This window comes from Netta rufina (genome assembly GCF_964035555.1).
Source record: "Netta rufina genome assembly, chromosome: 15".
Classification (NCBI taxonomy): domain Eukaryota; kingdom Metazoa; phylum Chordata; class Aves; order Anseriformes; family Anatidae; genus Netta; species Netta rufina.
The window spans coordinates 6,659,634-6,683,326 of NC_140138.1; the positions used below are offsets into that span (position 1 = coordinate 6,659,634).

The 23,693-nt window shown below is 61.5% G+C and overlaps 1 protein-coding gene across 4 annotated transcripts; it reads left to right on the forward strand.

Moving 5' to 3' along the window:
* Positions 1-711: 711 nt before the first annotated feature.
* On the forward strand, positions 712-23,693 carry SRL (sarcalumenin). Of its 4 annotated transcripts, XM_084296086.1 has the most exons (8): positions 712-885; positions 8,717-9,859; positions 11,464-11,562; positions 12,122-12,217; positions 15,216-15,251; positions 18,714-18,830; positions 19,174-19,407; positions 20,073-23,693. In XM_084296086.1, exons 1-8 carry the CDS (start codon positions 825-827, stop codon positions 20,882-20,884), a joined length of 2,598 nt encoding a protein of 865 aa, XP_084152212.1. In that variant the 5' UTR covers positions 712-824; the 3' UTR covers positions 20,885-23,693. The 4 variants fall into 4 exon arrangements, with proteins under 4 accessions (XP_084152212.1, XP_084152213.1, XP_084152214.1 ...); XM_084296087.1 differs by lacking the exon at positions 15,216-15,251; XM_084296088.1 differs by lacking the exon at positions 8,717-9,859.

Consider the following 23,693-nt stretch of genomic DNA (forward strand, 5'->3'; position numbering starts at 1 on the left):
GAGAAGCTATTATATTTTGTTAAGAAAGTGAAAAAAAAAAAAAGAGGCTTGTGCCTTTGTAAAGAAACAAAATAAAGTTTGTACTTTGTTTTTTAGAAGCTCTGTCCCAGCCTTATGTCTGTGGGGGCTCGGGGATGGGGTGGATCCGGCCCTGGGGACGCTGCCCCCTGGAAGCCACTGGGATGTGGCAGGAGGATGCCAGTCCCAGGGGGGCTCCAGGGCTGGTTTTGATGCCGTGTCTCAGCTGGGGGGAGGCTGGGGAGGGGATTTCTGTGCCCACCGGGGGCCCCATGTGCCCCAGGATGAGGGTGTCAGGATGGGGGTGCCCCATGGGGCACTGTGGTGTGGGGAGGGGGGGCACCACCTCTTCTCAGGGCTTTTTGGGGGCACCCCCACAGGCAAGGCTGTCTCCCCATCTGTACCCGTTGTACCTGGCAGGGGCTGGATCCCGCATCCCCTCTGCGCCCCCCTCTCCCAGCACAGCCCGTGGCCTCCTGCACCGCCGTCCCCATCCCCACCACGCCCTGCTCTTGCTGGGCTTTGGGATGGGGGAGAACTTTCTCAAATATCCCCAGGACGCTGAGGGCTTGTCCCTATCCCTGAGGACCTCTGTTGGCACGGGACGGTGACCCCGTGGGCAGTGCCACCTCCCTGCCACCAGCCCTCCCCGTGCTGCCACCCCTGTCGTCCCCCGGCTGCGGGCCCCCGGGATCGGCGGCGGCAGCATCTGTGCAGGGCTGTGCTGACGGCCGCCAGCCCGGCCCCGCGGCCCCCGCGCCGTATAAATAGAGGCAGCGAGCGGCAGAGAGCTCCTGGCAGCCACCATGAAGCGCCTCAACCTGCTGTGCTGCTGCGTGGCCTCGCTCCTGCTCCTCGGCACGGCAGGTATGGCTCCCGCACCGTGCCCCCGGGGCTGGGGGTGTCCGCGGGGATTGGGGTGCTTATAGGGCTGGGGGTGTCCAGGGGGCTGGGGGTGCTTCTAGGGCTGTAGGTGCCTCTAGGGCTGTGGTTGCATATAGGGCTGTGGGGCTCTGTGGGGCTGTGGGTGCCCACTGGGGCTGTGGGGTGCCTATAGGGCTGTAGGTGTCTATAGGGTTGTAGGTGTCTATAGGGCTGTGGGTGCCTATAGGGCTGTGGGTGTCCATGGGGCCATGGGTGCCCAGTGGGGCTGTGGGTGCCCAGTGGGGCTGTGGGTGCACATGTAGGGCTGGGTGCCTGTGGGGCTGTGGGTGCCTGTGGGGCTGCAGGTGTCTTTGGGGCTGCAGCTGCCTGCAGGGCTGTGGGTGTTCATGGTTCTACAGGTGCCCATCGGGGCTGCAAGTGCCCACGGGGTGGTGGGTGCCCACACGCACCTTTGGGTGCCCGTGGGGCTGTGGGTGCCCGTGGGGGCTGTGGGTGCCTGTGGGGCTGTGGGTGCCCGTGGGGCTGTGAGCCCCCCCGGGGCAGTGGGTGCCCCATGAGCCCAGCCTGCCCCCAGGGCGCGTGCCCCATGCAGGACATGCTGCAGGGCTGCAGCCGGCTGAGCTCACCCATGCCAGGGCTGCAGTCACCCCAAAACTATGCGGGGCCACAAGGGCGGGGGGAGGCTGTGGAGGTCCCCACTCCATAGCTGGGGTGGGTGCAGGGGCTGTGCTGAGGGCAGCACCCATGGGCTGTGAGGGTGAAGCCCCCGCGTGGGGTCCGATGGGCTCCGGGGCACCCAGCACAGCCCCCTCTCCCCCCCCAAATGTCTGCCAAGCAAGACAGCATTGGGGTGACCCCCAGACCCCCGTCCCCGGGCTGCGACATCCCGGCTGAGCACCCCGGTTTCGTGGCGGCGCTCGGCTGTCCGTCCCACGGGGGAGCCGGCGACATCGCCGTTACCCTTGCTTGCCCTTGAGTTAATTTGGGCCGGTTCGCTGCCTGGCCGGGCTCGGGCGGCCGCGCTGCCGGGGGGGCGGCTAAGTATGGAAACAGCCCTGTAATGGGACACTGCGCTCCTGCGGCCACCCTGGCCCCCGCGCCACCACGGCCCCGCGCGCGGGCACCCGCAGCTGCTGCCTTCTCGCAGCCCGGCACCCCCTGGCCTGGCGGAGTTTTTTATCCTTTTAAGGGCATCTTTTACCCTTCTGGGGAATAAAAAGGGTTCGGGGTGTGGGATGTGTCCCGTCGGTGGTTGGGGGACCTCTGTGGAGTCGTGTGCCGGGGATGGGGACAGGAGTGCCAGGGGGATCCTCTCCGGGCATGGCTGGTGGCTGGTGCCACCCAGGGCCGGGCTGGTGGCCCTGTGAGGGATCTGTCACTGCAGGAGGTGGCCACCAGCCCGGCTGGGCTTGGCCCGGTGCTTGGGGCTTTTCCTTTGGTGCAGAGCCGGGCTCTGGGACACGCTCCCCTCTGGAGGCCCCTGTCACCCTGTGCCTGGCTTTTCCCATGGGTTCTGCTGCCATCTTGAAGGCCTCGGCTTCCCGAGGGCCGTGTAAGGCCCCGCAGCAAGGAGATCACAGGAGGACCCCACGGGAAGGGCTATCACAGGCACCTGGTGGCTCGGGGCAAGGGCTTGGGGTGGCTCCTACAGCCCGGTGACCAACCCCGGCCTCATCCTTGGCACGTGGGGGTGAAGCCCCCCAGGTTTTACGGTGTTTTTTAGCTTCTGTGTGCCCGGCCCTGCTGTGGTGACGCCGGGGGCTGAACGCGCTCGTTCAGCCCCTGCCAGAACGGCCCTCGGCCCACGTGGCCGGGGCTGGCAGAGCTCCCCGGCGTGGACGGGTGCTTGCCCACCTCCAGCTGGGCAAGGAGCTGAGGGAAGCCCTGGCACGGCGCAGAGGGCGTTACGGGGCTGGCACCCGGCTCTCCCCGTGGCAGCGGCCTCGGCCACCGCCACCACGCCCCGGGACTCCTCACCCTGCCTCCTCCCGGGTTCCAAGCACCCAGGACGTGTCAGCTTGGGGTGGAAGCCACCTCAAAATGTCATCTGGAAACGGGGTGGACATTTCCACCTGGAAAGTGTCATCTCGTGTTGCCTGGGTACATCACCTTGAGGAGTGCCCCATCTTCTGGGAACGTGTCCCAGGACATAACACGGGCATGGGCTCCACCAGTGGGACATGTCACCTCATGGGGAGCGCCATCACCACGTCCTCATGTCCGTTTGGGGTGATCCCCATCACCCACGAGATGTCACCACAAGTGGGCTCTATCATCTGTGACACGTCACCTCGTGTTGGGCTCCCTCACCAGGAATATGGCATCTAGGGGTGGGCAACATCGTCTAGGCCAAGTCACCTTGACGTGGGCTCTGTCCCCTCAATATATTACTTTGGGGTGGGCTCCAGCTGCCAGGATGGACGAAACACCTTGATGTGAGCTCCACCACTTGGCATGCGTCACCTCGGGTGGGTGGGACACAGCACCCATGGGAGAGCCCCAGCTCTGCCAGTCCCAGGCTGCCCACCCCAGCTGCCTCCATGGGCATCATCGCTGTTGGGTGCAGAGGCACAGGGCTTGGGGTGCCACAGCCACCCACAGATCTTGGCCATTTGTGCCACCTACATCCCTGTCACATCCCCCTCAGCTGGTGGATATCCCAGCCCTGGGGGTGACCAGGATTCCTCCCAAATTGTTGGCCAAGGAAAGCAAGGCAGATGTCGGGCACGCTGGTGTGATGTGACGCCCTGTCCCACCAGCCCCGACGTTTCTGGGAGTGCTCTTGGCACGCTGTGCGGGTGACATCCAGCCACACAGGACATGTGGATGGGAAACCTCGCTTGTGTGCAGCCCCCTGGGCACAGGGTCCCCATGGGGAAGGGGTTGGGAGCTGAGCTGCAGCCAGGGAAATGTCCCCACCATGTCCCCACCATGTCCCCACCACGTCCCCACTCACCAACCTGCCTGCTGCTGGGGGTGCCGAAATCCCAGCCCGTGAGGTAAATCCTAGAGTGACCAAATCACTCCTAAAATCACCTCATTCTTCAGGCGCCGCAGGAATAGCAGCGGTGCTGCTGGCTTGGCAGTGTTCCTCTGGGCTATTTTAAGCCCGCGGGGACATTTCCCTTGTAAGCGATAGCCCGAGGAAGCCATCGAGCTCGTGGGCTGGCGGTGGCTGGCGGAGGGGCCGGGGAGTCTCCAGCCGGGCACCCCGAGCCATGCCAGGGTGCTGGCACCAGGAGAAAAGCCCCAGTGCCGGCAGGGGTGGTGGGACCCCAGCTGAATTGGGGTCCGTGTCCTTTGTCCTGCTGCTGGGGCTCCTGGAGGGGGCTGGGTCCCTGCCTGGATGATCCCAAGGATTTAAGGATCCTGTGGGACAAAGCGTCCGCAGCAGCACCAAAATTCAGGCTGGGGAGCACCAAGGGGGTTGTCCTATGCAGGCGGCCAGGAGTCCCTGGCAAAAACGAGAAGAGGAACTGAAGGGTCATGACCCAGGCCACTGGGAGCCCTGGGGCCAATCGATGACACTTCCCCTCAGCAGTAGCCCGAGGACAAGGCCAGCGTGCCCTCTCAGGAGTGGCTCCCCAAAGCAAGGGGCTCCCCTGGGCTTTGCCCACCCTGGCATCTCCTCCTCCAGCCCCAGGTCCTTCAGCATCTCTCGGCACACAGCCTCCTGGCCGGGGAGTTGCTCACGGTGTCACTCCGCTGCCCCTGTCTCTGACAGGAACACCAGCGTGGGCACCCTGTGGGAAGACAGTTGAAAAACACCCCGCAGAAACGATTCCCAATTTTCATCTCTATATTTAGCGAGCCCTGAGCCTGGTCTAATCCATTTGGTGCATCCTGGTGAGGTTCCCTTACCCTGACTCCTTAATTAAAATATCATGCAGCTCTACCCCACTATTCACAGAAATGAAGTCTTTTCTTTTTTTTTTTTTTTAGTCTGACTAATCTGTTTCCTGTGTCAGCAATGCAATCTGCATCGATCAGACATCTCCCCCTGTAGGTGGGCAGCTGGGATTTCTGAGATCACGCTGGGATTTCTCCTGCAAAAAGGCTGGAAAACACATTGGGGTGGCTGGAACTGCCCAGGGTGGGAAACTGAGGCACAGGGTGGGGGCAGGCAGGAGCTGCTAGGTCTGGCTGGCGAGGCAAATCCTCCTCGAGGTGCTTGCCCTGGCAGCAACGTGGGGCATCCTCCCTTTCAGACCTTCTCCGCATTCCCCACCTGGTTTCCCCTGGGCTGTTTGTGCTGTAGCTGGAGGCGAGCAGGGCCAGCGCTCCGTCCCCGAGCAGAGGCAGGGACATCGCCGTGATACAGGGGGACTGCAGCGGGGTGGATGGCACGGCCGGTGCCACGGGAATCCCAGGAGGTGCCAGGCAGTGCCTTGGAGCCCAGCCACCTCCCGGCACCTCTGGAGGACTTTGTCAGAAGCAGGCACATGGTTTGGGATTCGTGCAGCCTTGCCAATCCTCAGAAAGAGGGAAAAAAGGGGCTGGGGGCTTCCTCAGGTCTGGTACAAAATTCTCCAGCAGGGAACGCATGCTTCCTTCTTTCAGAGCAGCAAGATGTCCCCCTAAGTCAAAGAGCCCATTTGACCAGAACCTTTCTTTGACCAGGCCTAAATAAAAGGAACGATGGCAAGAAATAGTGCTTTGGCAGCCAAGGCCCAGCCTTGATTTCCCTTCAGTCCTGCCCATGTCCCTCCGGGCAGTGCCACCGTCACTGCTGCCACTCCTGCTCCCACCGGGACGGGCACAGCCGCTGGAGCAGATGGGGACATGTGTCTGGGGTGTGGGGTCCCCCAGAGCCCCTCGGGGAAGGCAAGGAGAGGGCAGGGCTGGTGGTGGCCGTCCCCTCTGTGACCTTCCTTGCGGTGCTGGTTTATGGACTGCTGGTGGGACCACAGGAGAGCAGGGAAAGGCAAAGTTGGGGTTCGCGTGGGGCTCTGCGCCCCTCAGGGCATCTCGTGGTGCCTCCCGGGGAGCCGCTGAGCTCTGAATCAGCCACGCCGTCAGAAATAACTCCCCGCGTGCTGCAGGGGCTGGGATTCGGGCAGGGGAAGAGGGCGTGTGAAAAGCCATCCCCGCGGCGCTGCACATCGCCGGCCCCACGCTCGGGGCTCCTATTTCTGCTGGAGGGGGAGAGTGTCCTTCCCGGGGCCACCTGTGCCCATCTGTCCCTCCCGGCTGTCCCCAGCCCCGGCGCCGTCCTCAGAGGCAATCCCTCCCGGCGGGCTCTGTTCACCCGTGGTGCTGCCGTTTCATGCGGCCCTGTGCGAGGATGGCTGGAGGCAGCACGGCAGGGAAGGGTCATGGGTGTTGTAGCCATAGGGTGGCGGAGCCATCCCTCTTCCTGGCATCAGTACTGGTGTCCTGTGGCACACTGAGCTCACCGTGGGATTCCCGTCACGGCTGTGCCCCACACTGCTGTCCCCAGCCATGTGGGCAGGGCTGGTGCAAGCTTGGGGACCTGGGGTCCCACCACCAAGGGGGGGCAAGGTCTCCTCTTTGATGTTGCTCAGTACAATGCAGGGTGTGAAGCTGGGGAGCCCTGGAGTCATCTTACAATGGGTCTGCACCGTGTGGTTGTCCTGCTCTCTCCCGCAGTGCGTGGGGACAGTTCCTGGCCGAGGACGTCACCCTTGGCTGGCAGGCTGGCACCGGGGCCCAGGGGCTGGGGACAAGTGAGTGTGTGCCTGCAAGGGGGCTGGTGCCATCCGTGCCCCTGCTGAGCTGCTCCTCCTGACCCCACCGTACAGTTGCTGGACGTATTTTTAGCCCACAGAGGCCGGGCGGAGGGTGTTAAGCCCATAACCTTCGGCCCATTTTGCTGCGCGGCGCTCATCAGCCGGCCATCTGCAGATCAGCACAATTCGTCTTGTGATGGATTTGGAGACCATGTAGGGGAAACAGGAGGGAGAAGGAGGTGGAGAGGGGAGAGGGACTTTATATAATGCCGTGAAGGTCACAGGAAATAAAGCCCGTGGCCGGCACACCAGCAGGAATATCCCAGTTGGAGCGCGTGGGGAACATTTCCCTTCTCCCACAGGGGATGGCTCACAGCTGAGGGGTCCCAGTGGGTCACTGCCCAGGGGACACGTCCATCCCCTGCATTCAGTCAGAGGGGTCACACCAGCCCTGGAGATCTCCACTGGGGTCTCCTTTGGTCCCCTCCTCACCTGCCCTGACCCTCTCCAAATGCCCATTCAGGGATCAGCTTTCCTCCAAGCCCTCCAGGTCACCAGCTATTCTGGGGCCACACTGGGAGTCTCCCTGTCCCCATCCACTGCGTGGAGCCTCAGGGTGTGGGTGGGCAGAGCACGCCTCACACCAGCTGGCCTCTTCAGACCCTCTTGGGTGGGAGCTGCGTGGGGCTTGCCGTGCTCCAGGCTGGACGTGGAGCCTCCTGTACCTGTGAGCCGCCTGCTAGGACAGGATTTGGGAGGTCAGCATGGGCAGAGAAGGGTGACCGTGCATCTGTGACAGGCGTGGGGATGCTGGCAGCTCTGAGCCATGGTGCCAGGCTGCACATGAGGACTACGAACCCTGGCAGGCTGAGGCGGGCTGGTGCCTCCCAGCTGCCTTCCGCTGGCACCGTTTGTCCCCCAGCGTGAGCCCTCAGCTGTCGTGTGACTGCGGGCTATCAGCGTGGCTGGCCCCGGCATGGCACGGACAGACACGGCCAACTGCCCGGCACTCTGCTCCAGGGCTGCAAAGTGTCTGCAGTGGGCAAAGAGGCCTGGGGTTACCCCAACACTGTCCTGGGCTCTGCTCCTGCCATGCTCACACCGGGGATGGGTGGTACCCAAAATTTCAAGGGTGTTTTAAGTCACACTTGCTGAAGCAGCAAGCCAGGTCCCTGTGTCCCCAGCACAGCGCTGCAGGGCCATGGGGCACGAGGCCGGAGGAGGATGCCGGCTCCATGCCGCGTGCCGTGCCCGTGCTGCTCGCCGTGCCCGCTGCCTTCCCGCGGCCTGGGCGGAGGTGGCGTTACTCCCGGTTGGCATCTGCTTGCCAGCTGGAGTACAAAGGCATTATTTTCCTCTGAAACGCTTCCCTGGTATGCAGGCATTAGAGTTTTCAGGGGATTATTTAGGCTAGCAGCAACTGTTTGTAACGGAGACAGTATAGCTGGTGATATTTTATTTTTGGCATCAGTTGACTAATGTTAAATTGCAGTCGGAGGCCTATGGAAAATACAGATGACTTCTCCCGGACTGCAGAACAAATTCATTGTGTTCCAGCCAGTTGCACGGAGTGGCAAATGTTTTCCTAATGAAGGGACGCTCACAATAAATAGCTCCGCGCCCCGCCGCGGGGTCAGGCCCTGTGGTGCCGCCCGGCCCAGCCCTTCCTGCGCGCTGCCGGCTGCGGAAAGGCACGGCCCCGCTGCGGGGAGCTGCCGGCGAGGGGCTGGGGAAGGACCCTTTCACCTGCCAAGTGCCCGAGGCCTCTCGCACCCAGCGCCCCACTTTTGTATCCCCACCACCACTGGGTTCTCTCTTAGGGCTGCTTCACCGCCTCGCCCTGGCCCCACAGCGCTTCTGCGGCGCCCCACAGCCTGCACGGCCCCGGGGCCACGTCCCAGCCCCGCGCAGCAGCAGCGCTTCTGCCCGCAAGCACCTCTTTGCGTCCAGCTTCTTGCTACGGCCAGGGAAGCGAGCTGGAATCAGAGATGCGTTAGGAGAATTTAAAGTCTTGGTGGCAGCCTCCAACCCCCTCTCTTGCCCCCGCTGTCCCCCGGTGGCTGCGCGCCCCACAGCCGCGGGCGGGCGCGGGTAAGACTGACCGAGCTGTTCTCATCGTTTAGAGCCGCATGCCCCAGCCCCAGATGTCGGCCGTGCCGCACAACGCCCCTCATCGGCCGTGGAGCCCCGGCTGGAGGAGATGGCCGCCGCCGGCAGCCCCGAGGAGAAGGAAGATGGCGGCACCGCCAATGCCTCCATGCCCAGTGCTGCAGAGAATGGAGGCAGCACGGGGGAGGAAGAGTTGAAGGGAGGCCTGAGCGGGGCCACGGGGCTCAGCCAGGAGGGGCCCCACAGTGAACAGGGCCCTGGGGAGGATGAGGCCATGTTGGGTGTCCCTGAGGCAGCGGGAGAGGCTGCCCACCAGCATGGTCCACAAGATGGCTCCCGCGACCAGGAGGGTGAGGAGGCTGATGGTGGCACCAAGGAAGCAGCCACTGAGGAGCAGGGGAAGCCTGAGGGAGAGAAAACGGAGGAGCCAAGAGTGGTGTCTGCTCCTGAGAGAGAGGAAGGGGAAGAGCAGAGCTCAGAGGAAGATGACGAGCAGGGGGAATCTGAGGAAGAGGGTGGGGAGTCTGAAGAAGATGGAAGCAAAGGAGAGTCGGAGGAGGAGGGAAAGTCTGAGGAGGAGGGAGAGTCTGAGGAGGACGCTGCTGGCCCAGCAGGGCCAGAGGATGGAGCTGAAGGAAGTGACAAGGAAGACACCGGCATTTTAGGGGAAAGTGGCCACAGCAAAGCAGCAGCTGCCAGCAAGGGAGAAGCCAAGGATGGCCCTACCAGCTGCCATCACCCACCGTGTGGGGACGTGGAACCTGGCTCTGGCAGCAGCAGCCCAGCAACAGAAGAAAACCCACCTACAGCGGTGGAAGAACCAGCAGCAGCTGAAGACCCACCAGCAGCTGTTGAAACCCCACCAGCAGTAGTGGAAGACCCACCAGCAGCAGTGGAAAACCCACCAACAGCAGAAGACCCTCCAGTAGCAGAAGACCCTCCAGTAGCAGAAGACCCTCCAGCAGCAGAAGACCCTCCAGCAGCAGTGGAAAACCCACCAGCAACAGAAGACCCTCCAACAGCAGAAGACCCTCCAGCAGCAGAAGACCCTCCAGCAGCAGCCCCCCCTGCAGACAACCCATCGCTGGCAGAAACGGAGAGCCCACCCAGCCCCAGCGCCCACCCTGCTGCTGCTGAGCGCCAGCACAGCCAGATAGGTTGGAGTCTTTTGCTGTTGGTGTGCCATAGTGTAGTGAGCAGAGGACGGCGAGAGTGACCTACTATCAACCCCGGCGGAGCTGCGCTTGGCTCATTAAACTGCGCCTAATGCATGGCCCTCTCCTAACGCTTGTGCTTCCCGTGCCTGCCCCTAACTGCTGCACGGCCAGGCCAGCGGTGGCGCAGGTGGGAGCCCGCAGATGCCAGCAATGCAGGTGCTTGTTGCAGCGATACCGAGGCTGGCCAGCATTTCCCTCGCTGCACTTTAAGCCCATGACTTCTCCCATCTGTGGACACATGAACTTCTGCCCTTCCCCTCGGCCCCTTTCAGCAGCCACAGACCTGCTAAAGGACATTTGCCAGCCCTCAGAGTCCACCAGACCAAACTCCCGGCTCTCTTGGCATGCAGGCAGGATGCTGCCCAGGCCGGCAGGTCTCGTGTCCATCAGCCACTGGCCCGCAGCCCTTGCCATGTAAGGAACGTGTAAAGAGCCAATTCAGCCCGCTGAATTGCTGAAGCCACGGACAGGGTGTGTTTGGTCACCGAAATGTGAGCTAGCTCAGGAAAAGTGACCCCCCCTTTCCATGTTTTACTAGAAACGCTTACGGACTTTGGCCCATGGGCTAGGCAGCAACCTTTGAACACAGCTGATTCTTTTTTGCTTCCTTCCGTAACATCTCAGCTCAAAAAGCTCACGTTTGTGCCGAGAGGAAAACCCAGTTTGGAATCTGTGGCTTTACTTGGCAAGTCAAAAGGTCTTCCTCAGCCCCACGCTCAGGGGGAGGCTCAGCACAGTCCCTCGGGGCAGCCCCAGGGCCCGTCAGTGCCCCTGTTTGCCCAGGCACCTGTACCCCAGCCCAGCCAGTGGGGCACGTGTCCTTGAGGCCCTGCTCCAAAGCCCCAAGCCATGGGGCCCTCTGCTAGCACGTCTGGAGCTGGGACACTTCTGTCCCCCTCTGCGGGGAGGCTGGGGAAGGTGCCCAGGGCCACCTCCTGCCGCTCAGCACCGAACCAAGGAGGCTCCGGAGAGGCAGCCACCAGCCTGGCAGGAGGCAGAGGTGGAGAGACAGGAGGGAATCCCGTCCTCACAAACCCTCATGTCTGCAGCTCGACGTGTGATTTTTGGGTGGTAGACAGGGAGAGAGGCAGAACAGAGAGCACCCAAAGCTGAAGGGAGCTGCAGCTGCCGGGGGGAGTGGCAGGGTGGGCAGGAGCCCTGTGGGCAGCAGCTGCTCCCCAGCGCCCGAGAGCCCCTTCCAGGCACATCCTTCGCATTCCCCGCGAGCACCGGCCCTCGCCTTCCCCTCGGGAGACACCAGGGGCCTCCCCCACCGGCCCCTCCTCGGAGCCAAGCAGTTGCCCGCGACGCTTCCCCCGGCAGCCATGGCCCCAGCAGCCCCGGCCAAGCTTCCAGGAGCATTTGCAAAACAGAAAGCGAGCGGCGTGCCAAAGCTGGCGGGTGCCGGGTGCGCAGCGGGGCTGCGGGCTCGGGGTGTGCGCGCTCCCCAAAGCCCTCTCCCCAGCAGCAGCTTGTGTGAGCTCCCGTGCGGGTCCCCCGCCGCCAGCTCCAGCAGTAACGGGTCTCCTTGTCCTTCCCTCCAGAAGAGGTTGAGGATGCCAGCGAGCCCACCAAGCGCGACCGGTCCCACTTGGAGAGCACCCTCAAGCTGAATGAAGACAAACCTGCCGACGACTTCTCAGGTGAGGGAGCCCCGCTCAGATGAGGCAGCCACACTGCTGCCTGCTGCTCGGAGAAGCCTGGAGCAACTTATAATAAGGGGTTTTGATTTTTTTTCCAGTTACGGGTTGGGTATTATTCTTATAAGGCTTGCTTCTGCTGGTCCCATTGGCAGTCAGGACTAGAAAGGAAGCAATAAAAGTGGCTGGGAAATGCCAGCAGCAGGGGGGCAGCACTGGCTGCAGCAGGGGTCCCTGGGCTCTGTGGAGGACTTTGGGGATCACGGGTGTTGAGTGCTAAATGAGAGAGGCATTAATGAGAGAGGTTCCTTGCATCAGCTGCTGGCAAGCACAAGACCGGCAGGAGATGGGGACAGTGCCCAGTAGGAAATATTAGCAGGGCAGGGGCACCAAGATGCGTGACTTGGATCAGTTTGGCCAAGGTTTCAAGCACGAGCTGTGTCTCTTGATCAGCTGTCACCCTCCAGGTCTGCAGGGAATGCCCAGCAGCTTACCTAGGAGGGATGCAGCCAGGGTGGCTGGGGTTTGGCTGTCTCCCATCTGCATTCTTCTGCTCCCACAGGAGTACTGCAGCGGCTGAGGAAGATCTACCACTCCTCCATCAAGCCCCTGGAGCAGTCCTACAGATACAATGAGCTGAGGCAGCACGAGATCACAGGTAACGCTGCGGGCACCGGGGTCTCCGGCACCGTCAGGTCATTGGGATGCATTCAGACAGCAGTGCAGAGAGCAGATCATGGAAAGGCTCGGATAGTTCGTCTTCCTCTACAGCTTCCCAAGAAGGCCATGAACGTGCTGGGCTTGGAGGACGTGCCCTAGTGAACCCAGCACCCAGCGGCAGGCATTCCTGCATCTGCCTTAGCCCATCTGCTGTCAGGACCATCTGTGTAGGCTGAGCATTGAACCCTGCCTGCTTTGGGTCCTCCACCTGCTCAACATCAATGCTCTGTACCCGTGCCAAGCAGAGATCATGGCCCAGCAAGACAGGCTTGGCAAGGAAGCTTAGGACCTCTCAAGGCTGGGGTTGAGCTTCCTGGGGGTGGCTGGAGCTGGCATCCTTCCTGCTCCATATGGGACACGGCCATGTGGGCAGGGTATTCCTCAAGCTCGGCAGCCTTCACTCATCCCGGGAGTTAGAGTTTCCACCCCTTGGCAACAGCAGACACGTTGGATCAGGTGAGCAGGTTCCCGTGGCCATGGGCATTGGCTTGGGCTGAGCCCCAGCAGTGTACGAGTCCCTCCAGAAGAGGAAAAGTGCAGCTCTGGCCCCAAGATGCTCACACACCTGGAGGCTCCTGTGACCCTTATGACATGAACCACCCCATTTTCCAAGCACAGATGGCTCCAGACCTGGGTTAAGCCCTGTCCCAAGTTGGGACCAGGTCCCCCAGTTCTTTGGCTGCATGCTCACGTCAGCCTCCTGCCAGGGTCCCTCCTAGCCCCGGGGTTTTGCTTCCTCCCCCAGACATCTTCAGGGCTTTGGCCTCACACCCTGGAGCCATGCCTGCCCCACCGGAGCCAGAAGGACCCCGCACACCACCCTGACCTTCCTCTGCAGATACTCATGTGTCCCCTGCTCGTATGGGCAAACCCACAGGACACATCCACCTAGAGCAGAACTCCTGCTTTCCAGGGGCCCCCACTGCAGCCCAAATTCCACTCCTAGGTCAGTGCCAGACTTCTGACATTTGGCAGGCAGCCTTCCTCACCCCCAGCCCGGCCAGCTCCTCTCCAGCTTGGAGCCAGTGGGGAGCACAGGGGGGGACCCACGGGACAGCAGGACAGGGTAGGGACAGGGCTGTGGAGCCCTCATCACCAGCCCAGGTCCCGTCCCCACACCTCACAGCACACCCTGGGCATCGGCCACCACCCACCGGGGTCCTGGGGCGGGCGGTTGGAGGTCTCACACGACCAGAGGCACACGCAGCCTGCTCCGTGCCGCTGCCTTCGCGCTGCCTTGGCCTGCCTCAATGTGCCTGGGGGCCACGAGCTGCTTGTCGTGCTGGGGGGTGGTCGGGGGGGGTCACAGCAACAAGCATCCGCTCTCAGCTCACCCTGGGGCACTGCGTTTTGGAGACCACTTGGGGTCGCAGGGGCAAATGGTGGACTCTCAGCTTCTTTCCTTATAGGATGCAGCCCCTGTGCACAGCCCGGGGCCTAGCTCAGGACACCTGGGTCTGCTCCTCAGCCATCCCATGCCCAAGCAGCACCTCCCTGCTCCCTGCTAGGGAGTCTCAGCTGCCTGGCACAGGGCACAGCCAGGCACAGCCCCACTGGGCTGCGAGAAGCCTGGGCCATCCTCCCACGGAGCTGTCTCACCTTCCACCAAACTCCTCAAGTACCTCTGGAAACCCCAACCCCACCATACACAGTCGCATCCTAAAAGCCTAAAGCACAGCACTTTGCCTTTTATACCCACTGACACGTTTTCCCCCAGCCCTTCATTAGTGGTGCAATTAGAGCAGCCTGCAGATTAATTAGAGGGTTGGCTGAGGGAGCCCCTTTGGCTTTGTAGGGTGGGCGAGGGCACGGTGGGGCTGAGGGAGCCTTCTCAGCTGCTTCCACCGTGCGGTGGGGTGAGCCCCTGTCCTGCCTGCGGCCACAAGGGGTTCCTGGCACCGTGGTGCCCCTGTGAGCAGGAGATGCCCCAAACCTCCCCCCGTGGTGAGCCCCCACGGCCCGGGAGGCTGGAGGGCGCGGAGCTGGCTGGGGGGGAGCGGGACAGCTGGGCGAGCGGCGGGGCAGCAGTGTCATGGAATATGCATGACCTTTGAAGGTGTAAGCCAATATAGAGGGGTGCCACGGCAGGCACCCTCGCCCCTCCATTACGCGGCAGCCCTCCCTCCATTTTGTCCACCTTCCCCGGGCTCCCTTTTGGCCTCCGCTTTGGAGCCGCGTCAGCCCCAGCGTGGGTTTGAGCCGAGCGGGGCCTCCCCACCACGCACAGCAGTGCCCTGGGGAGCTGCGACCGGCGCCGTGAGCCTGGCTGAGGCTCGGAATTGCAGCCCCGAGTTCACCCAGCTCCCTGCTCACAGCATGGCCAAGCCCGACAGGGGACGTCTCCATCCCATGCTCGGCATGGGCTGGGTCCCCCGTGCGCTTGGTCACCGCAGGCCACCCATCGGGGATGTCCCTCGCTCGGGGAGCCTCGCAGCCTGGTGATGGGAAGCTTGCTGCCAGGCCATGGTGCATGCTGCTGATGCTAATTACCGTGTATGTGCCAATTAGCCTGCCTGCTTAGGGGATGGCCTGATGATCGCCTTCACCAGGCAGTCTAGGGAGGCACACATAACCGTGGGGCGGTCAGGGCACGTGTCTGGGTTGCTTGCTGTCCTAAGCGTGCCTCGTGTGGCTCCGTTTGCTTGGTGATGCTGCCAGGGAAGGCAGGGGCAGGAGGATTGGGGCGCAGGGCATCCCCGGCGAGGCAGCTCTGCCTGGGTTTGGATTCTCATCCTGGTAGCTGCGGGTCTCGTTGCTGACAGACTGTAACTCCTTCTTTCCTGCTGGAAACGTGGCCGTCCTCTGGCTTTGTCCTGCCTCCGAGAAGGCCAGGGCCGCTGTTCAGCTCCCTCTTCGGCCCGGGCCAGACCCAGGCAGCCGCATCCCTTCTTCGACTCACGGTACCTTTTCTCTCTCCCCGTGTCCCCTGCTAACAGCTTACCCCGGACGCACCCTGGGCTCCTCCGCCACAGGTTGGTATTGCTGCCTGCCCCCTGCATGCTGCCGGCGCTGCCTGAGCTCCTCACTGGCCTCTGGCTTTCCTCTTCACCCGCCCCAGCAGAGCCACGGCTCGGCTGCTCCCGCGCCCCACGGCACCCAGCAGCACAGCGCTGCCCCGGCACTGCCCGCCCCGCAGCCGTCCTCGCCTCTGCCAGGCTTCCAAACCTTTTTCCCTCGTGGGTTCAGTCTCAGGAGGGTGCGAGGTCCTCTAGTGATGGCTCAAGGGCTTTTCGTGGTGGGCCCACAGGTCTGTCTCCCACCCACAGGAGTGGAGCAGAGCCCACACTGCGGGGGTGATCTCTTTTCACCCTTCTACGTGCAGAAACTTCCCCAAATGCCTCCCCTTGATCCCCCCCGGCTGCAGTTTAAGCCGATGACCCAGCAGCAGCTGTCCTACTAACACAGCCTGGCCCCTGCGCGGCGGCCTCAGCTCTCTCGGGAGCTGGAGCTGGCTCCTGTCCCGTGTCATGCACTGGGGGAGCTGCCAGGGCCCCCGGGAGCACCAGCCCGGAGAAGCAGGGGCTGGGAGGGAGGCCAAGAAGCACTGGTGATCACACAGCCCTTCCCCTGGGTCCCTGCTGTGGCACAAGGCACACAAAGGACAGGGAATCCCATCTTTTCGTGTCCTACCCCACGGCCCCTGCTCTAGGATCCTGCCAAAGTGGGCTCCTCCATACCCGGCCCCGAAGCGGCAGAGCCCCAGTGGTGCCCGAGGGCCTCTGGCTCCCTGTCATGCCAGCGTGCAGGCAGTGGAGAGCGTGGCAGATATATTTAGCGTGTCAGATAGCTGTGTTATCTGCGTCTCTGGCTGCACAGGCACACGGGTGTGCGTGCTTGCTGCTTGCGTGGGTGTGCGCACACGGGGCGAGCGCACGGAGCACCACACAGGGCGAGTAGCCACGCGCAGCTTTCCCCCCGGCCGCGGGCACACGCGTCCTGCACACAGACAGGAGGCTTCGCAGGGGGCTGGCCTGGTGTTTGAACCCTCCTGGTTTGGGGGCAGAGTGGGATGTTTGGGTCAATCCGAGCCAGGAGAGGAGGGAGGCTCTGTCCACGTCCTCTGCTTTGCTGCGTGTCCTCGGGATGGATCTGCACCGCGGGGTCGCCCTCACCCCACGGGGCTGAGCCAGCACCCGGCACTTCTGCAGGGTTTGAGGAAGGAGAAGACCCAACCCAGGGCTCATCCTGGCCTCAGAGCAGCAGGGCTCCCACCTGAGGGCAGCCTGGCCCTGGGAGCAACATGGAAAAACCACCCACAAAGCCACTACTGGAGGAAAAAATCCCTCCATGAGCGAGAGAAGCAGTTCTGTGTCTTCCCCTGCAGGCAGCAGCCCTTCCAGGAGCAACAAGGCTCCGGGGCATGGACTAAGGCAGAGTGGGACAGGACGAGATGAGCACAGCCTCTGCGGGGGAGATGTGGCCTGCCGGCCCTGACTGCCAGGTGCTTTGCGGCGTCTCAGCGTGCTCTGTGCTCCAGGAACCCTTAGAGAAGCAGCTGCTGTGATTTAAGCAGAGCCACAAATGAAATGCAAAGAGCTGCAGGGTCTGAGGGTCCCCCCGCTCACATGCAGGGCGAGATCATGCCCCGACCGGCGTGAGGCTGCCCTGCAGACACCACCAGGACGAGCTGGGATGCACTGGGACGAGCTGGGATGAGCACCAAGCATGGCGTGAGCCAGGCTGGGCTGGGAGCGAGCAGCCACAGGGTGGCTGGAGAGAGCCGTGGTGGCGGAGCTGCCGTCATCCCGTGCTGGCAGGGACGGAGCCTCTTTTCCCCTGGCAGCAGCACCAAGGTGACGCAAACCCGTGCTGGAGGGACGCAGCGGGGGGCACCCAGCAGGGCAGGAGGCCTGGCCAGGCACCCAGCGGGGTGGGAGGTACGCTCTGCTTCCCCAGCCCCACACCGTGGGCAGCGGCGAGGAGGACTCAGGTCCTCCAGGGCCCAGGAGCTTTCCAAAGCAAGGGAGGGGATGGTTTTGGAGAGCTGCTGGTGACCTGCAGAGGGGCTGCCTGTCTCGGCACGGCCACGTGCGGCCCCGGTGCGCAGGGAGGGTGCTGAGCCACGCACCTCGCACCCCGAGGAGCCCCCCCGGCACGTGCAGCGGAGCCGGGGCTCGCTGGCTCCTGCCCTCACCCAGCCACACCTGGCCGGGAACCTGTTATGAAAGAGCACGCGGGGACCCGCCTTCAAACCTCTGGCACAACATCACAGGGGATAATAACAATAATCATCCGAAACCCAATTAAAGCCGGCGAGCGAACAGAGCGGCGGTGATACAGTGGTACGGAGGGATGATTAGTAATGAAAGCCCGAGGTTTCGACACTTGTTTTTGTCCCGCATGGGAACAGAAAGTCAGATCCCAAATATTTTGGGGAGACGGGAGTGGGAAGGCTGCGTCTTCCCTGGCGGAGGAGACGGAGGGGGTTTGGTCCGACTGCCCCCAGGTGACGGCCACCCCGCTGCCAGACCCTGCCTGCCTGGTGCTGCCTCACACCTCGGGGGCAGGAGCAGGGCTCGGGGCTGACCCCGCTGTGGGTGCCCTGTCCTGTCAGTGGGGGAAGGCTGTGGGACAGGGGATGGGGATGAGCTCCCCACAAACGGGAGCTCGCTCATCCAGTTTTTACTTCCATTTCTGGTCTTATTTGGCCTCGAGCCGACTAGCATGCTCCCACCTGCCCAGGGCACTGTCTGGGGACCAGTATAGCCCAGGGGCTCCCCTGGTGCAGCCAGCCCCATGCCCAGTGCCATTTGGGCAGTGCATTTGGGTTGATGGTGCTGGTCAGCCCCAGCACCTCCTGGAGCTGCTCCTGGGCAGGGGACAGGTCGTTACGGGCCCCACGCCAGCCCTTGTGTGCGCTCCATGAGCCTCTCAGCAAAGTGTGGGGCTTCCAGAGCATGAGCTGGGGACTGTGGTTAATTCTCCTCCTGCCTTTCCCCGAGCCCAAAGCAGGGCTGTTGGCTGAGCTTGCCCTCCCTGTGCCGGTCTGGAGCCCTGCAGCCTTCAAACACCCCAGCTCCTTTTGCACGAGGCATTTACCCTCCTGCAGCATGGCCACGTCCCCTGCATGCCCAGTGCTTTGTGGCGCCTGCCCTCCAACAGCCCCCTGCAAACAGCCCCGAGCTCACCCTGGCTGAACTCGAACCGAGCCGAGACCCGATCTAAAAGACCTTCAACTTGTCCTGTAGTCTAAGAAGGGCCAAAGCTCAGAGCAGGGCAGACAGGGTTCGATCTCGCCGCGGTGCCAGCACGGGGCCCTGCCGGGCGATGCCGTGGCTCAGCGGTGCCGGGAGAGCAGCCCCGAGGGCGGCCGTCTCCCCGAGGCTCTGCGGCCCTGCCGCTCAGCTGGGATGTTCATTACGGCAGGGAGTTAAATGCGCAGCGGCCACGGCTATTGTTTCTTCACTTCCTCTTGTTATTTCCCCTCTCCGCAGATGGGGAGATCACTTCCAAGCCGATGGTGCTATTCCTGGGACCGTGGAGCGTCGGTAAATCCTCCATGATAAACTACCTCCTAGGGCTGGACGACACTCCCTACCAGCTCTACACAGGTACCTCGCTCACCGCGGCCCCGCGGGCTTCTTCCCCTGCCACATCCCCATCCCTCAGCGCAGTGCTCGCCACCCCCAGCCCCCTGGGTGCAGCACAGCAGGGAGCCTGCATGGCTGCGAGAGCAGCAGCCATGTAACGAGGGCATCTTGATGTCTTCTCCCCATCCTGCCCCAATTTATTCATCCTCCCAGGAGAAAAGCCTTTCCCAATCCTCTTCTCTGCTCCCACCGACATCGTCTTGGAGCCTGGGAGGTGCTCCCCATCTAGGCCTGGGCCAACCCCTGCAATGGCCGGTGCCTGGCACAGATTTCACGGCTCTGTTTTGCCTCTTGTGCTGGACAGGGGCAGAACCCACCACCTCCGAATTCACCGTCATCATGCACGGCCCCAAGCTGAAGACCATCGAGGGCATCGTGATGGCTGCAGACAGCGCGCGCTCCTTCTCGCCCCTGGAGAAGTTTGGGCAGAACTTCTTGGAGAAGCTGATAGGGATAGAGGTGCCTCACAAGCTCCTGGAGCGAGTCACCTTCGTGGACACGCCAGGCATCATTGAAAACCGCAAGCAGCAAGAACGAGGTAGGGCTTTACTGCGTTCATCCGAGGGACTCCAGAAAAGATGCTGTTACAATGAAGGATAGCAATGATGACTGAAACTTTACGGGGAAGAGCCCTAGGCTACAGGACGGGGCTGTTCTCACTTTGAGGGGGATAGGGAAGTTTTCCCGTGGCCTGGGGAATGTACCCGGCCATCATGGCTCAGCATTTGCTGTCCTGTTTGTCACTTGGAGCCAGGTTTTGCCAATGGCTGGCGCTGCAGCAGCACCCAGAGGGGCACCTGGCACTGGATGCCAGGACAGGCCCCGCAGGGCTTGCTGACCCTCTCGGTGCCCACTGGGGAAAGCGGTGCCGTGGCCGATGCCTGCTGACAGGGGCAGCAAGAAGCTGTGGCTGGCATCAGAGAGAGCAGAGGTTTGGAGGTTTGTAGGTGAGGCTGAGGGTGACGTGCAGTCACAGGCCCAGGCTCACAGGGATGAGTTTTCATGCCCAGAAATTAACTCTGAAGTGCTTTAGCACACGAGAAACGGGTTCTGTGCCACTTGGGAAGTCAGCCGTCTCTCACTGCCTGTCCAACCCAGACAGGGGGTGAGCCGCAGCAGGCTCGAGGTTTCTCTGTCCCTTGACCTGAAGGGACTCCCGCTGTGCTGGCCATCGCTGCTGGATTTCTCTTTCCTCTCCTCAAGGTTACCCGTTCAACGACGTGTGCCAGTGGTTCATCGACAGAGCCGATCTCATCTTTGTCGTCTTTGACCCTACGAAGCTGGACGTGGGCTTGGAGCTGGAGATGCTGTTCCGCCAGCTGAAGGGCCGAGAGTCCCAGATCCGAATCATCCTGAACAAAGCCGACAGCCTGGCTACCCAGGAGCTTATGAGAGTCTACGGTGCCTTGTTTTGGAGCCTGGCTCCTCTGATCAACGTCACAGAGCCACCCAGGGTGTACGTTAGCTCCTTCTGGCCCCACGAGTATCATCCGGACACCCACAAGGACCTGTTCCTCAAAGAAGAGATATCACTCCTGGAAGATCTCAACCAGGTGATTGAGAACAGGATGGAAAATAAGATCGCCTTCATTCGCCAACACGCCATCCGGGTGCGCATCCACGCCCTGTTGGTCGATCGCTATCTCCAGACCTACAAGGACAAAATGACCTTCTTTAGTGATGGAGAACTGGTGTTCAGAGACATTGTGGAAGATCCTGACAAGTTCTTTATCTTTAAGTCCATTCTGGCAAAGACCAATGTCAGCAAATTTGACCTCCCCAACCGCGAGGCTTACAAGGACTTCTTTGGCATCAACCCCATCACCAGTTTCAAGCTGCTGTCTCAGCAGTGTTCCTACATGGGCGGGTGCTTCCTCGAGAAGATCGAGAAGGCCATCACCCGCGAGCTTCCCGATCTGCTGGGGAGCATCGGCCTGGGGAAGAAGCCCAATGTCCTCTCCTGCGACATCACCGGCTGTGGCGAAAACCCAAAGAATCGCTACAAGAAGCCGTAAGGTTTCTGTAACACAGCCGTCCACGTGTTCCTACCGGTGAATGAGCTTATGTCTTATCTGTCCAAGAAGCCGTGGTCTGTTAACCCTTTGAGTGCCACACTGGCAAAGGCTACTGTACGATGAGGACTTTGAGTCATTGACACCAATGGCAGGGGAAGATGGGTGGGCATAAGAAAGAGAATAAAAACTGTGAATTCCTGACATTTTATCTTTGTTCTTTTGAGTAGAAGGCAATGTTTAAGCTGTAAGTATGAGCAATGTGTGGTGAGCTAGAACTGTAGCTGCTTCTTCACTGGTGCCGAGATGGGCGAACTGGAATTTCAGCCTCTGCATACACGAAGCCAGCAGGGAGCGAGGACGAGGGCACGGCGAGAGCACAGGGGCGAGCAGTGACACAGTAACCTGGGGCATCACCGGGAGCCCCGGGGCACGGCGCTGCGCAGGGAAGCAGAGGCCAGGTTCCAGCTGTTGTTTTCAGGCACAGAAATCCTGCAAATCTCTGCGAATATTGATCCTGTTTTTCCTTCCAAGGCTTTTAGGTCACCTGGTAGAGTCCTCCTTTCATGTAACAGCCGAGCTTAACTTTGTTCTGCAGCCTTCACCTGGGCGTGAGCCCTAAGAAGGGATTCGGTCCCCCTGCCAGGCGTTTGCAGGGGCATTTGTTGCTCCAGATGGATCACCGTGATGGGATCTGCAAGTCCGTGACAGAGCAAGAAGTGGTCTGGAGAGGAGCTGCAGGACCTGGCTGAGTTGTGCTGGAGGAACAGGGGCAGCACCCCGCATCACAGAGTCCTGCAAGGAGCTGTCAGCAAGTTCTCTCTCCAGGCCAGCACAGAGACAGGGCACTTCGTGCCTGCTCCTGCCATTAACCTCAAAAATCCATGCTGGCAAGTCAAGCCCGAGAGTCAGCAGGGCTCAGAGGGTTAATAGTTTGGCAGTTTGACCTCATTTAAGTCCTCATTGCATGCTTTCTCCAAGCAGCCCCGGGTTTTTGTGCTCTGTGGAGGCAGACAGGAATGGGAGATGACGAGCCACATCCTTTTTTCCCCTCTGCTGACCTGTTCTCCCCAGGACAATCCAGGCAGGTTTCTGTGGCTTATTGTCCAAACCTCACCCATTTTAGCCAGAATTTTGTTGGCTTATCTCTGTGCATCGGCACTCAGTCCTGGGAGTCACAGGAGAATGACTTTTGCTTCAAAGGCAAATCCCAAGCAGGCGACCTTCCCCGGGGAAGCCGACCTTGGAACCTGGCAGCGAGCGCTGGAGGATGACGGGTGGCCCCCGCCGCCGGGCTGCGCTGCCCAGCACAAGTGACAAAGATCTCCCAGACAGAGCCTGGTGCCTTCGAGCCCAGCCACAGCCTGCTGAGTGGCTTTTCTCCTTCCTCCTGCCAAAGGACCACAGCCACCGCTGCTCTCCAGGAAACCTCTGGAGCAGAAGGACTTACCTTTGGCAGGAACAAGAAGAGGTGGAGGTGCCGGGTGAGGCAAGAAGAAGGCAAAGGGAATGAGCGAGGGAAAGAGAAAGCTGGAAACAGAAGGCTCTGCTGTGATGGGAAGGGTGTGAAGGGCAGTGCCCCTTGTCACCACGTGCCCCACGGGACGTGGGCCAAGGCAGAAGGTCCCTGGGGCCCCATGTCCCCAGGCACTGAGGCTGGGTACTGCAGAGAAGAGGTCCCCTGAACCCAGGTGGGTTTGGGGTGATGCCGCCCAGGGATTTCCCAAGCTCCTTGCCTCTGCTTGGGGTGAGGACTGTGCAGCTGAACTAGAGCCGACGAGACACAAATCCACCTCCAAGCATGGGAAGGGGCACGTCTTGTGCAGAGGGGACTGGAAGTAACGAGTGAAGGCAAGGAGAGATGTCAGAGAAAGCAGAAGCCAGGATAGCCTGGAGAGAAGTGATGCACTCATGAGTCAGTGCTGTGAGGTCTCAGACCTGCTGCCTCCCTTCGCTCCTGTTCCTTTTTCCCTCTTTCACGTTATCTCATTGCTCATCGCCGTCCCTCTCTATCTCACCCACTCTTTCTCGCCTCTCACTGTCCTCCGCTGGCTGAGTTTGCATGGTTTTCTTAAGAGCTAATGGCACTGAAATGCCAAAAGAAATGTGCTAATAGAGTTGCTGTTCCTGCCGTTGCGCTGTGTGTCATTGTCACAGTAAGTCCATCAAACCTTCTATTTGCAAGTGCCGTGTTGTGCCATCTCTTTCTTTGCTGCCTTGTCCCTCCAGGGCCTGTGGGCTCTGCCCGGGGTGCCCCATGGAAAGCCCCCGGAGCCCAGGAGGAGCCTGACCTCTCCCTGATGGCCTCAGACCTGAAGGCAGCATCACTGTGCTCTCAGGCTGCTCCCATCCTTCTCCCAGCCCCTTTCCTTTCCTTTTCTTTTGCTCCAGCTTTTCTTCAGCACTCATTGCCTTCTCTCCCATTTACGACCCCTCGCTCTCTCCTCCACCGCCTGCAGCCCCGTGCAAAGCACTGGCACGAGTGTCCCGGATGGGGCTCCTCTGACATGGCCAGCTCCTTTTCCTGGCACACTGCGCTGGGCTTCCCTCTCCCCCACGATGTCCCACGCAAGAGCGATGGCAGTGGGGGGGTGTCCGAAGCTGGGGCCGGGCCGGGGACACCTCCTGCTGCCCCCGTCCCCACGTCGCGGGCTGCGAGCATCTCGCCTGAGCGCATGCTGGACAGACACTCGCAGGAGGACACACAGCGGGGACACAGGCCTGTGTAGGTGCCCGTGATCGAGTGCATTTGGATGAAACTGTCAGCTTGAACATCGGCCTGTCTAATAAATCCTGGCATTTTCCAAACACA

What these genes read in the sequence shown, in the direction of transcription:
- SRL (XM_084296086.1), top strand. Translation starts at nt 825, where the DNA reads ATGAAGCGCCTCAACCTGCTGTGCTGCTGCGTGGCCTCGCTCCTGCTC. An exon ending in ACCTGCCGACGACTTCTCAG is followed by an intron (nt 11,563 to 12,121) that starts GTGAGGGAGCCC and finishes CTGCTCCCACAG; the next exon opens with GAGTACTGCAGCGGCTGAGG. An exon ending in CCTGGGCTCCTCCGCCACAG is followed by an intron (nt 15,252 to 18,713) that starts GTTGGTATTGCT and finishes CCCTCTCCGCAG; the next exon opens with ATGGGGAGATCACTTCCAAG.